This window comes from Calidris pugnax, unplaced genomic scaffold (genome assembly GCF_001431845.1).
Source record: "Calidris pugnax isolate Ruff unplaced genomic scaffold, ASM143184v1 scaffold197, whole genome shotgun sequence".
Classification (NCBI taxonomy): domain Eukaryota; kingdom Metazoa; phylum Chordata; class Aves; order Charadriiformes; family Scolopacidae; genus Calidris; species Calidris pugnax.
The window spans coordinates 2,760,467-2,775,068 of record NW_015090936.1 but is presented as its reverse complement, the minus strand read 5'-3'; the positions used below and the strand labels follow the sequence as shown (position 1 = coordinate 2,775,068).

Genomic DNA, 14,602 nt, shown 5'->3' with positions numbered 1-14,602 from the left:
AGCAGTGGGTTTTTATCCCTGACGTGTTGAAAGTCAGAGTGCAGGGTTTATGGTGACATTCCTGTGCTCGTCTGTCTCACAGCTCTGCATGGAGCTGGACAAGAGAAACAATAAAATTGCCCTCTCCAGAAAGGTTACCTGCTGAATTTAATAGGGTAACTGTAAACAGGTGACCACTTTTATCAGAGACCACAATGAAATGATTAATTTACTTGAAGATACTATGAAAATCTTCAGTGTTATGAAAAAAATGAGGGATATTATAGTTTTTCAGCTTCTAATGATATCAACATTAAAAAGACCCTTGACAAAACCAAACTAAAAATGAAGGTTTTAAATACTTATTTTTCAGTAGGTAATTCTCCAGCATTTTAATTAATGTACCTACAGGCCAAATTCTGCTCTTCATTAGGAGGGTGATGGAGTCAGTACCAGGGTGGGAGGCACCTTTCCCTGGAGCCTTCATGCAGAGCAATAAGGTGAGGGGCAGCCCTGGCTGGGACCAGCGCCGCAGCAGGTGCTGAGGCAAGTGTCTGCTGTCCCCATGGGTGGACTCTGGTGGCCAGGGCATCTCCTGGGGCTCATGGGGTTTGTCTTATTCAGTAAATTGCACTGCATCTCCCTCAAGTACTTCTCTGGCTCCCTCTTGAACCTCTGTACAAGTTCTGCATCCTCTCATTTAGTAACGCATCTCCTCTTTTTGCTTGCCCTGAATCTGGCTTGTTTGAGTTTCATTTGTTGGGTCCTAGTTCATATTGGAAAAGATAGTGAGCAGCCACCCCCTCCACGCCCTCGGGGTATTAACAACCTGCGTCATGTATATGGAGAGACATGAACAGCAGAGATTTAACTTAAAATTGTATGTAGTATGAAGTTCTCATTTATGTGTAACTAAAGTTGACTTTAATTTTTTTCAGCCTTTTTAAATGGCGGACTAGTCTGGTTTTGATTTACTCAGCTAAGTGTTGGTTTCCTTTTCTGTTTAGCAGTAGAAATACCTTTACACCTAGGCAGTGGGGCAGTAAATATCTGTGCAAAATCAAACAAGCAGAAGAAAGCCGGAACTTTTGTCTTCCCCGCTCACTTCTGCAGGTACTGAAAACAGATGGAGTGAGCACTAGTACAGTTTTGGTGTGTTTGGAGTTGTTCTGGTGTTAATTTTTGGCATGAAAGTGTAATTTCTCTTATTTTACTGTGATACTAAGAGTGTTGCTATTAGCTTTGTGTGACTTGAATGAGTTGTGAAACCTGAGTAAAGCCATAGCTTTGGTACTGAGGTGAGACCCGGAGCTTGCTCTGACTTGTTTTGTTCAGGGCCACAGGTCAGATGTTTCATTCAGAAGCAGAGCTTTGAGAAGCTAGAAGGATGGCAGGCAAATATTCTTTAATAGGTCAAAAAACCCCATATCACATTCATGAACTTTTTAGGGAGGCAAAGAGGACACACATCATAACATAAATTTATTTCTGAATAAATCGCAACATTAAGAACTACTGTACAGAGAAACTGCATCACACTGTTACAACTCTGTCATGATATTTGTGCTTTGTAGGATAAGTAAACATTTATTCTATCACAGCAAAAAATTGTATACTGACAACTAACTGTATTTGGTTTTAAAAATAAATACACTTTCCTATTTATTAAGTCAAACAAAGCACTTTAAGTCTGTAACACTTGGTGCTTTTTATTAACTTGGGGCCTCAGAAATGCTGAGCATTCGGAGTCGCTGCTCGTGTGAGCGGGAGCCGGGGATGCTCAGCAGTTCTTAGGAGCTGGCCCAGTGACTGCACAGTTACCTTCAGCAGATGCAATAAATTGACCTTTACCTTGACAGCAAAGTGACCTTCCCTGTTTTGTATATACTGCAGAGCAGGTCTAAAGTTACTCATGTTGTTTAATGTTCCATGTTAGATTTTGATTCACTAACAATAACTATTTTGTAACAAATGAGCGATGCAATCATGCAAGTTTAGGAATGGTTTTAAAGATAAAATTGAGAATATGGCTCTTTTTCATAAATTATTTAAAACTACTTCAAAATTTTCAAAAATATCTAGTGCAAAAGGATAGATTTTTTTTTTTCAAGAAATATTACAGAAGCATATACTGTTATATGGAAAATAAAACATCTCTTAAATATTTTATTGGGAAAAGCGGGCAGGTTTTCTGTATGCTATGTTGTGGTAGGGAGAGATGAAAGATAAATATTTTTCAAAGAAACAAATCCCAGAAGAGCTGTGATGTGATAAGTTATATTTACCTTTCAATTCAAAACCGATCTCTTTGGCAGAGTCAAGAGAATATATCATTAAGTGCATGATACTGACAGATCATCTGAACAAGACGATACCAGAATATATCTTATCAAACAGTTATATAAATGTTATAGTAATGTGAACTATCCCATATAGTCCAAACATTTATATCCAAAGTGAACAAGTGTCTGCTGAAATTTTAACAATCATTTTGCTTTCTTTTAAGTTACAAAAATTAAAGTTAAGATTTTTATGATGAGACGGTGCTCTTTTCAAATATGCATCTCTTCACCTTATTAACAATTTGATTAAAATTAAAATAGTATTTTTTTTCGCTGCTTTTAATTGATATGTAGCATGTTACACAGCGCTTCAAATAGAAGCACTTTAGGCAACAAATATGCTATTGTTACTCCCTCTTAGCAGGTAGGGACGCTGAGGCACAGAGGTGACGTGACTCGCCCGAGGGCAGGCGGCAGGTCTGTGGTGGGACGGGGCTCCGGCCCCTGCTGCCCTGACCCGCAGAGCTGTGTTAGGGGTGCACACACAGGGGGTAGCTGTGCTGAGCTGCACTGCCTCCCGGTGAAAAGGAATCAGTTTTCTAAGGGTAATAACTGAGAGTCTAGATTTTGTTTCCTTGAGAAGACGACAGGAATGGGGAACAGCTAATGGAAGAGAAATAGTCACGTGGAAAGAAACTAAGGTGTGTTCTCAGCAGCTTTCTATTGTGTTGTCTAACTGCAAAGGTGTTAGGTGTTCATAAGGTTTTACCCCTTAGCAGACTGTGGGGATTTAAATAGAAATAATAAATTATTTATCTGGGGACATGGGGGTGTCTAGGCATCCTGGAACACACTCTGCTTCTAATAGTTAAACTGTACAAATAGTGGTGTTTTAAAACTGAATGGTAGTTTACTATCCCATTTTAGCTGATTGGTTTAATCAAGGTGATTAAAATGGAACATATCGGATACTTAAGCCTTTACTGTGTAGTCCATTAATTCCGAAGGCTAAAAATCCATTCCTTCCTTGTACAGTACATCCCATAGCACAATATGGCGAGAGTCCCTCATGATACAGAATGATACAATACACCTCGGTTTTACTTCTCTCCATGTTCAGTTGTGGAACAGACGTGTGCTCTTTCTGTAGAGTTTGTATATCTTTGCTCATTTTATTCAGTGATGTTTGGAAATCAGAGCGTTACACAAACCACTGCTTATTGAAACTGGAATAAAACAAAAATGCTGCACGGGTGAACTTTCTTAACCCAACTCCAGGAGCCAGTCAAACAGGCTTGGTGTCATCTCTCGGCCTTCCTCGCTGAGCTTGCAGTACTGCACCACGGCGTGAAAGATATCCCCCACTTTCCAGGATTTCCGTTGAACTAATTGCACAACATCTAAAAACTAAACAAACATAGAACACGCTTAGGATTTGGTTAACGTTTTGCTAAGGTTTTGTTAAGTGAACACAAACTGCAGTAAGACTTCCCTTTGTGAAAGCAATGCTGGAACAGGGCTTGGACACAGTTCACCACACGGCAACATCTTTCTATTTATAAAACTTCGTTTCTGAGGTTCCGTAGCTCCCCAAAGACTGATCAGATCTCATAACACTTTCTACAATAGCTGCTTTTATCAATCGTTTCTTATTATTACAGTGAAAGTAAGAACATGAGCTTGATAAAGATCACAACTTTCCTTGTTGTCGACAACTCGCTGTCAAAATAATGGAAGTGTGACTATCCATTTGAAAGAAAAAAAAATAATCCTTCTTCATTACCATTAGCTATATTTTGACTTAAATTTAATTTTCTATATTTCCACGCATACTTCCCACAGTATTTAAAGTATTTGCATAGCACTGGTGAGAGGGGAATTCTGGGTAAGCTTTTGTCACATCACATGAAGACATTTGCCACAATTGTGGTTGAATCACAGAAAGGATCTATATTTGATTTTTTTTTTTAACTTCCAGATAAACCAGAGGTTAAATATATGTTCTTAAGCAGCTGTAAAAAGTCCTGAATTTTGTCCACTTTGTACTTAATAATGGGCTTCACAGTGTCATACATCTGGTCCCATTTTTTTCTGAAGCACATAAATGAAAATCAAAGCTTTTCATTTCTTTGAATTTCACAATCAATATCTAATTAGCTTATTCCTTCTACATTTCCAGTTTTAAACCACACAAGAAAATATTGTGTGTCTCTAGTTAGTGTAGCTGTTTGCTATTTACATACTGAAGCCTAAACTTTTAATATGTATTTTAATGATATTTAATAGGCACGCGATTTCCAAGAGCACTGTTGTAGGCAGGATGTGCTTCATTATTCTCTAGTGTATTTTTGCAATTGAATTAACTGTTTGCCAAAGCACATGGGTAAAGCTGACAGCTGTTTCTTTAATTAGATGCAATTTGGACTGTTGCTGCTGAATGCATTTTAAATTATGTTTATGATTCCCAAATGCATGTACTCAAGAAAATCAAACAATATCTCTGCTACTCAAAATGATCTTCCCATAGACATTATTTTAAAAGACCAAAATACTTATTTGTAACACTTTTTTCATTAATTGATTTGAATATTGTGGCACATTTTGTAAGCCTTAAGGTTTGAGCTGTCCTTACGGCTCTAGAAAAGGGGCTGTTTTGGTTATTCCTGAAATGTTGTAGGTGGCATTTGGTGTCTGCAATGGAGCGCTAACTAATCATTCAGGAAGAGAAACTGTCTGGACTTCGGTGTTGCTCTTGGGGCTCTGGCTTGAAGGTTTCTCAGTTCTGGTAGTCTCTGTCTGTCTGTCTCCCTCCCTCTGGAAAGAGGCTTCTGCTTTCAGGATGGTGGTTGGTGGAGCTGAGCTACACCTGTGCAGGAGCAGAAGAGCACTGGCACACAGAACTTTTTTTATTGCTAAGCCAGGGGAAATGCTTCATAATTTCTGTACAATGATGCAAAATATTTCAATCAGTCAGTCAGCTTTCCAAGTAACAGATGTGTGATTGCACATATGGCTCCACTGGGAGCTGTGGTTGATCACTGTCTGGGCTAAAACTGTCTCTCGGGGTAGCCATAATTTAAGGATGTGCCTACACAGACAGGTCCATCCTGCCTGTCCTCAAAACTTTTGATCGCTTCTGGTGTGAAGCTTTGTAGTCTTGGTAACCCGAGCTAACCCAGGTTAGGTTTATTTTGCAGTTAATCTCTTCTGTAAATTTGAGCAGTGGGCCTGTTCCTTGGTGAGCAGTGCTTTTTCTGCCAGTGCAAAGGGACAATAAAGCCAATGCATTTGGCCATGGTAGAGCTTGCATGAATGTAGGAGGAACTGTCAGGCCCCTTTGGTACCCTGCTGTGTCCCCAGCTGTAGAAATTTATGAGCAGCCAGGAGGAAGTTCAGACCTGCCTGAGGCTGCCCTGGTCAGTGTTGCCAGCAAAGCAGAACCTGCATAAGGACTGTGGAATTTCAGAGCTGGAAATGTTAAATCCAACTTATGTCTTACATCATACTTAGCTCTTACTGTCACTGAGTAGCAGGACTTTGTCTATGTGCAAGTGCAAGTGACTTTTTTTTATTTTTTAAGCTGCATGCTTGAACTCCATGTAAGCCAGCTGCAACCCTTCAAATGCAGCCATGTAAATGACTCTTTCTGTTAATTCTGCCTTGGGCATTGGCAATTAACACATCATTGATATGAGAAAGTGAACAGATTCATCAAAGCATGTTATAGAGGCTTTGGAGAAGGTCTCATGGTGATAGTGTTTCTTGTGCCTACTAAATATTTCACATATCTTACATTCTAACACATTTAATCCTCACCTCCCTTTCTGCGCTAAACAGTAGCGTTGCCGTCTCCCTGTCATGAATAGTTTGTTGCATCTGCTGTTAAGCTCAGTAACTTCAATAAATCATAACTACTGTGATTAAAGTGAATTAGTAGTATGCTCATTTCTGTAAATACTACCTTTTCAATTCTGTTTTCCTGAGATTTCTTAAAATAGATGGTGGGAATTCCAAGTTCAGAGGCGGCTATCCACTGGAGGGTGGCTCGCAGCTCTGCATCGGGGCACTCTGGTTCCAGATCAAAGTTAATCACCAGAAGGTCCTTTTGACAATTGGCTGTTCCCACCGAAAGCCCAGAAGTACTTTCTGGAAAAAATAATCCCAGCAGTTACTGTGCAATTACTTGTGTTAACTTCAAATTGTATGATTTAATTGATATGGTTCAACTTACCCTCTGTATTTTCTGTCTGTTCTTTAACGAAAACTTTTTCTTCTACTAATTCACTTAGAAACAAACAACAACAAAGCTTATTAGTGATATTTAGCAACAGTCTACAACATTGCTTCACGATGGATAAACTTCTCCCTCAATATAAGACCCAGAAAACTGCAAGAAAAAAGTTACATAGGATGAAATAATAAAATGCAGAATATATTTCATTTATTTAATCTGTAAATCAGGAAAAGCTATGGGAATTGCAGCATTATTCCAGTAATAAGATGAAGTACTTGTACTGGTTGCACTGTGCGTTACATTTCATTAGGATCTGTGTATCTTTACACAATGACAAGCAAATGATGTTATGGTAAGAAACTTCAAGTCTTGTAACCTGGGGGGAAATCCTGAACTTCCAACGTCTGCATTTTGCAGCGCTCTGCTCCCTGGCTGGATCTTCTCTAGCCATGCTTTCTAGTTTTTCTTTTATAGTTAAATACAATCATAACTATCATTTACTTCAATTACTGCTGGTTTTAAATATATTAGCTGTTTGGATAAACAAATTCTGTTTACACTTTGCAGAAGTTTCCAAAGGTCTTAATTTGTTATGTACCACCTTGATAACCAACAGGAAACAAACTGCTGGCGTGTGGTCACTGCTTCAGCTTCCATTTCTGGACACAATACCTGTGTGTCAGGGGACTGTAAATTCACTGTTGATGTCACATCTATTGCATTCTTTTTAATGCTCCTGGAGGGACAGTACTCAAATTACACCCTTCAGACTGTCCCACTCTGCCCTCAATCAGGGGGGATGCTGCAAGTGTACGATCTTGTTTCTAGCATGGGGAGATGTTACTCTTACCACCCTCAGTCACAGGATTTCAGAATCTCCCCCAAGGCTTCAAAAAATCACGATTTTATATACTTATGTAGGCATTACTGCAAGATGTGAGAGGAAAGAGTAAAATGGCAGCATGCAATGTTCAGTTTGTCATGACTTAGAATGGTAGGTGCTTAATAACTTCCCACCAGATTTTTTTCCAGTTTTCTCTTTGAACAGCAGATGTATTCTGTGCCTTGGCTTTGATTTGTGGAAGTAGAAACTTCTCACATCTATTGGCTAACACCTGAGAATAGCCCCTAGAAGCTAACAAGAGGAGCCAGAAAATTGTCCATTTTGTCCTCGGAAATAAAAAGGAGAGGGGTCATCTTTAGGAATGTGTGTAGGAGGTATCACTGCCTACTGTGAAGATGGGAATGTTTCAACAAGGTTAGTCTCTGAGTCAGCAGCCGAGAGAGAATGCATGGAACTCTACAGAAATATGAATGCTCAGATTTCTTACCAAAAAAAAAAGAGCCTCTTGCCAGCAGGGAAGCTGTAATATAGTCTGGTAATGAGCTGTGAAGATTTTCTGATGTCAGTGACTTCCCAAACCTCCTGTGTTCAATGTATGTTGTACAGTCCACACAATTCTGCAGTGGCCATGCCCTGACTGCATCGTGGCATTCACCAGCTGGCAGGTTATACCAGGTTTCAGGGTACCAGAATCTTTAGGCAGGTACTTGTACATCTCTTGATAATTTTATTCCATGCTCAGTAGAAACACGCTCGGAAACACTAGATAAGACATACTTTGGGCCAAATTATTATTGTTCTTGGGAAGAAAGCTGTTATATTTTTTTCCTTTGACTTTAATTGATCCTTATTTGCTTGACCTTACTTGCTATTGCAGTAGAGCTTTGATAATATTTGAAACTATTTGGAGAAGAAAGTTCACACAATGGGAAACCGATACTGCAGAAAACTGTCTTTTAGGCAGAGCAGTTGGTGGATCTGCATTCTCTTGAGAGGTCCACCTGGGTGGGCTTTCCTGTAATCTTTCTCTCTCTGGTGCTGTCACTCTGCACAGACACCTGCATGTGCTTTTTTCTGAAACTACCGGCAGGCTCAGCAGCAGGTGCAAAGCAGGGCTTGGCACGTTTTATACGGTGTAAATGATTTGCAGTTAAAATTAGACTAAACATCAAGTCTCACTTCAGTTACTACTTACTTAATCATAGGAGAAGATGGCACGTTCTCCTGATAAATTTCCAGGTCCATAATGCCAAGACTGCTAGTTGTACTGCTGTTGCCATTGCTGACAAAGCAAAAGTTTAAATATTAGTGCCAAGCTGCACTGAACATGTCTCCATACATCTTTTTAAAATTTATTCATGTACAAAGCAAAATGAGGAGGCTGCCCCCTGTAAGGCAGAATTCCACAAAATCAATTGTGCTCAGCAAGTGGTTCCCAGAATGAAGCACACTAATCTGCTCAAAATAACGAGGCTTTTATTAAAATAGTTGTAGATGGAGCATGGATCAAGTGATGCTGTGAAACGGGCAAAAAGAAAAAGTGGACCACCTATTTGTGAATGGCTTGTGTAACGAACATTTGGCCTCAAACAAAACCCAAGCCAGCATAAGTCCTTGAAAAGGATTATAGGGTGCAGAGATGTCTTGGAAAAAACCTGCAGAGATTCAGATACCTCTGAACATGGCGAGTTAGAGCAAGGCACTTGGTTGCCCATCACACTACTTACCTGCTGGGTGACTCCATGCATGTTACCAACAGCAGTTTCAGTGTAACACATCATACCCCAAATGCTATCAGGGATATGATGGAACACACAGATCCAGTGATAGCCCCTTATGTTTCTAACTGCTATGAAAGACTGAGATTTTGGTTAAAGCCAGTGCTCGTTGGCACCAGTAATACACAGAAGTGTTCTCTTTGGCTTCTTCACAAGAATGAAGTATTACGTCTGAAAATATTTGGAAAAAATAGTACCCGTTCACTTTATAACATCATTATAAATTGACAGTGAATGTTTATGTAGATACAGTAATAGTCTGATGAACAGGTTGTGAATTTGCTGGCTGCAAGTCAGCTAGCACAAACAAGATCTGTGTGGTGAGTCAACTTGAACAGCTTAATTTTTACTAGAAAAGCAACTAATAGTATTTTTCCTTACGTTAGAAGGTTTGACTAAACAGTTTTTTTTCCCCTGTCAGGTTTTTCTGAATCAGAGTCAGTACAACATGCATTCAGACTTGCTGCTGCCATTTCTGTTCCAGTGCAGAGCCAAAAGGCACAATACATTAGCTCTCTCAGACCAAGGACTTTGTTAAAGGTAGATACCAAAATAATGGGATGAATGTCCACCCACACTGACACAAGTTCTGTTCAGCATTTTTCCAGCCAGCAGTGCTTTCTGATAGAGCCTCTTTCGCTTCCCTGCTTCGTTGCTGTACTGTCTTCCCTCCTTGTCATCTTAATACCCAAGAGAAAGATGTAATTACTTGACAATATTTTAAAACCTAGGCTAAGAGCACGTGAAGAAAAAACCCTTGCTCAATTTGAATTCGTGAAAGGGCTGAAGTCAAACTAACATCACTTAATATAAACTCTAAGGACTAGATAACATCTTTAAACACATATCCTGACTCAAGTAGCAACAAAAAGTGGCACATTGCAATGAGAGCTCTGGAATTTGTGCCCACTGAGGGGGAATTTGGTTATCCTCTGTTGATCTGCTCCCCTGTGTGGATTTAAGCAGATCAGAGCTCTATTTCTGCTCTCAGTGCACAAATACCTTGTGGGAATAGCAGTCTCATCAATCTCAGCTAAGGAGATGCCAAAATAAACATTATGTATATAGTAGCAAATAAAACAAAGGAAAGATCATAGCAATTAGCTTGTCTGATGGCCCTTTCACTGTAGGAGTGAGGAACTTGAGTGGTGCCAGGAAGTTTTTTCTTCATCTGAATCTAGCTGCTCACCAATAATAAAAAGACCTGGCTGAGAACCAGAATGTGGGTATTTTTTTTTCTCCTTTTTTAAGAATTAAGAGATGAACTTGTCATTAGGCTTTCTTTACAGTATTTTGAATAAATCTTGAGGTGTTGACCCTCACTTCTGATGCATGGTAGTCAAATCATTGGCTCGGTCAATTGGACTATATTGTATACTGAGAACAGACAATATGGGTACCTCAGGGATCGCTCGCTGAGTTGCAAGTAGCTACTTGTGTCATCAGGATTGTCCTCATCGTTTGCTAGCTGGGACCAGCTGCCGGTGCTTTCTTCACTGCTGCTGAGATGGTTTGGAAATTCTTCAGCTGTTTTTGTCTCACCCGTGATTTCAGCATCCGGTCTGCTCTGAGGGCTGTTGCTGGGAGGAAGGAACATTGATACTGTAATTCAGGCAAACAAACTGGCACTATCAATCTTCAGGCAATGCTGCTCATTAAAGTTAACCAAGCTGCACAATTATACAGATGCGAGAGATAGGAGAAGCTTATTAATTTATAGGCAAAGTCCAGTTGAAAGTATGCTCTGAGATGCTTTTGAAAAAGGAACTTGTTAGGACCCTGTTGGGGTCATAAGTAACTTTTACCACAGCTGGCTGGGGCTGGTGTGGGTGCCTGTGGGGGGGCAGCTGATGCTGCCATGGCTGGGGATGTGGCTCTCACCGGGGCCGGTGGCTTGATGCCACTGAGGTCGGTGTCGGTGTGACTTTCACTGGTGCCAGAGCTGCTTTCGCTGGGGCTGGGGGGGCAACTGGGGCTGGGACCAGGACCAGGGCTTGGGCAGTTGTCTGAGTTTCTGCTATCTTTTGATTTCACCCGTGTCTGAGCAGCAATATCACATGTCACACAATGCACACTCCTGCACAGACATTTAACAATAAACCACCCCTGCAGCACACTTGGGAAAAACAAAATTCCAATCGAATGATAGTAATAATCATGCTCTAAACAGCCCAAAGGTTTCCCATCCCCTAGTTCTTAGTTAGTTAAGGATAAGCATTAAAGGGCAAAATAAACTTTCTCCAAGTAAAACCAAAAGTGTGATTAGTAACAGAATCTGTCATTTGATGCCTGAAATATGCAGGTATCATAGTAATCCAGGTAATCACATTATACATCTGAAGGCAAATCCTCACCAAAATAGCACGCTTAGACCACTGCATCTAACCACAAAACCGAAAAAAACCAATATAACACATTTGGTGAATGAAGCACCACTGCATCAATTAACTTCATATAAAGCTCTCTAGAAACACCATATAACATATTGCGTAGGAGTGACATGATGTGAGCTGTCTGTTCTCCCTGAGCAGGCTGGAATTCAAACTTTTCAGGCAGTCTGTCTGCTCCAGCCTCGCGTTGGGCACCAATAAATCTGTCAAGGTTTAGGCTGAATTGGCCAATCAGAACAACAGGTGGCCCCTCCCTCCCCCTCTTCAAAGAGAGGCAAGAAAGAGATAGAGAGATTTACCAGTTTAGAATGAACCAAACTATTGAAATGTTAATATTAAAATAGGAAATAATGAAATAGGTTCGATACATACAAAACTGTATCAAGCTCCCAGTATGACATCACTGGCAGGCACTGGGCAAGTCCCAGACTGGACTCAACAACGGATGGGAACCGGATTCCAGCTCTGGAGTCAGGAACACACGGATCGGGATCAAAGGCAGATGAACAGACAGGGTCCTCCTCAGTGTCAGCCATTGAAGGAAGAGCTGACCCTTTGATCCCTCAGCTTTTATACTAAGCATGGGGCAGATGGGATGGAATACCCCAGTTGGTCAGGTTTGGGTCACCTGTCCTGTCCCCTCCTCCCCACAGGTGGAACCCCTCTACGCTTTTTCTGTTTCCAACCCTTCAATGGGGCAAAAAATGAAATTATCTGACCTTGGTGGTTATAGCAATGAGTGTGAGAGCCTCTCTGCATACCGTTCCTTGGCATGAAATGCAAACATTGGTCTTATCACTCTGAGAACAAGCAGTGTTCTCCACAGTGCGCTGTTACTTTCAGAGCATTAGAAGATGCTTAGCTAAGTTGGTTCACTTTTACCTCAAACCTGGACAGACCACTATAAACAAACACAAAACAAATAAGCCTTACGTTGAAATATGCATAGAAATGGTTTAACTTGTACAGAAAGATTTTTACAGGTACAAAAAGAACTGCTCACTGCATAGGCCTATTGCTTAATGCACTTCAGTGAATCTGTGGTTAAAATATATGGTATATATCAATGCAGAATGACAGCATTTCTTAGAAATATATACTGGCACTAAATCCCTCTCCTACTAAGGGGTGAATAAGATTCTTGCTAGGTTCTTCTACTCTGTTAGCACTCCAAAAGAGGTGTAGAAGTAAAAGTAGAAAAGCATTGTGGGTTGTGAATCACTAATGACTCTTAGCCTTCTGTGTTCCTTAGGATCTTTGCCGCTTAGGTTGAGGGAGGACAAAGTATTCTTTTTCTAGGTAGGTGTGCAGCAGGTAGTCAGAAACCAGACTGAATATGGAGCCCAGACTGAGTTTAGAAAATTCAGGTTTAAGGGACAAATGTTTTATAATTCTGCACACTTGACATATGTCACAAACACACAGATATACACACATTCCCACAAATGTGCACACACACACACACACTCTACTATATTTATGGTAACTTTTCAGATCCAAACTGGACTTTGTGAAACTTGTCATGGGACTTTTGATATACAGGTGGAAAAACACATAATAATCCAACCTCCCCTCTTTTTGGATGATAAGAAAGAATTAAGTATATCACTACATATAAAAACAGTAGTTTTGTTATATTTACTGTATGGTCTGCATCTGCAACTTTGTGATGAAAAGAGTGTAATGCATACTGGCAGCCCTCTGCGGGATCCCTCTAGGGAAGTTCTCACCTTCAGGCTTTTATCAGCTATGGCTGAAGTGTCCTGTCTTCAGTTAGAGCAAGAGATCGCCCCAAATTCTGTTGCTTGTAATTAACTTGAGAATATACTGAGACAACATCATCGTGGCTATATCTTTTTGCCATGCTCTTGCTCTCAGGACAACTGAGAAGTTGCTGTGTTAATGCTGGATGCTAGATAGACAGGCAGCCTCCTGTACAGGGAGAAAGGGAGTTTGCCTGGGGGCTTCTGCTCTACCAGACAGTCAGCATCTGCCAAATAACTATGCCTGTCATCCCTGACCCCTCAGGTCTGAAACTCATCATCTGTAGTAACATGAAGGCACTGAGCAGCTGGGTTGCACGCTAGTGCTGTTATTCAGATTTTTAATACAGGGCAGCTAGCACCTAATACTTGGTCCAAAACATGAGAGATTTTTGTGGGGGCTGTTACTTGGCACTTTGGGTTTTGTTTCATTCGTTATGCAATTACATCTCAGACTAGAGATGCTTTGAACTGACAGTTCCCTACTTCTGAACAGTCAGTTGGAACGGCTTCTGTGTATCTGTGACAGGACTGGGTCTGTTGTGCTGCCTACATACAAGAAACAACTCTCTTTCCTTGCTGAAGACTTCTTCTTCAGACCTGCGTGCTTTGAAAAAAGATTTTATTTTTTTCTAATTGATTATATGTTGATTGATATTTTGCCTGGAGTCCTATATGCCTGTATCTACACTAGCAAGTAATTTCATGAGGTAGGAGTGCACCAGTGGATCAAAGCACTTGTTTTATATCTACATTATATATACTTTTGGGTTTTAACTTCAGCCTAGACTTGGTACAGACAGCCATGCCGCAAGTGATTCAAATCCATGTGAAGAACCACTGGAAGCTTTGGCTTCCCAGCAGGGGTATGAGCATGTCTGGTACACGCTTACGTAGCTTCTGGTTGAGATTCCTTTAAGAAAAATCTGCTTTGCCTGCTGCAAGCTGAGCCGATGCACGGAAATGGAGACAAGTTGGTTCAGAACTGCGCTGCGTCGATGAACCAAAATGCTCGTGTAGGTGTAGCCTCTGGGAACTTATTCTGCTTTACTAATCCTATTGCTTTAAACTTCCCATAGCCACTTCGGGAACTCTGCATCAAAGGCAGAGGAAAAGTTGTTATTAAAGGGCTCATAAACTGTATGAAAATAACTTCATTTTCAAACAGTCAAGATTCTAAACAGGCAGATTTCTAAATGTATCTTATTAAAAGCAGGTTGTGTTCAAAGGAAGAGGAAGGTTAGGGGGGGAGAGTCAGTATGAAAGAATAGCAACACTATGATAATTATCCGTCTAATTACTACCATACATTGGAAAGTACATGCTTTTTCA

The 14,602-nt window shown here is 40.5% G+C and overlaps 1 protein-coding gene across 3 annotated transcripts in view; it reads right to left on the bottom strand.

The window, feature by feature from the left end:
- Positions 1-1,421: 1,421 nt before the first annotated feature.
- Positions 1,422-14,602, bottom strand: part of SPHKAP (SPHK1 interactor, AKAP domain containing) — a 76,484-nt gene continuing 63,303 nt past the window's right edge. For 2 of the 3 annotated variants that reach the window (XM_014951791.1, XM_014951792.1), the window contains exons 8-12: positions 10,518-10,697; positions 8,535-8,621; positions 6,493-6,545; positions 6,223-6,407; positions 1,422-3,668 (exon numbers count right to left, since the gene is read on the bottom strand). In XM_014951791.1, the coding sequence (XP_014807277.1) occupies positions 3,525-3,668; positions 6,223-6,407; positions 6,493-6,545; positions 8,535-8,621; positions 10,518-10,697 (649 nt within the window). In that variant the 3' untranslated portion in view covers positions 1,422-3,524. The remainder of the gene's footprint in view (positions 3,669-6,222; positions 6,408-6,492; positions 6,546-8,534; positions 8,622-10,517; positions 10,698-14,602) is intronic. The other variant, XM_014951793.1, reaches the window with a different exon arrangement.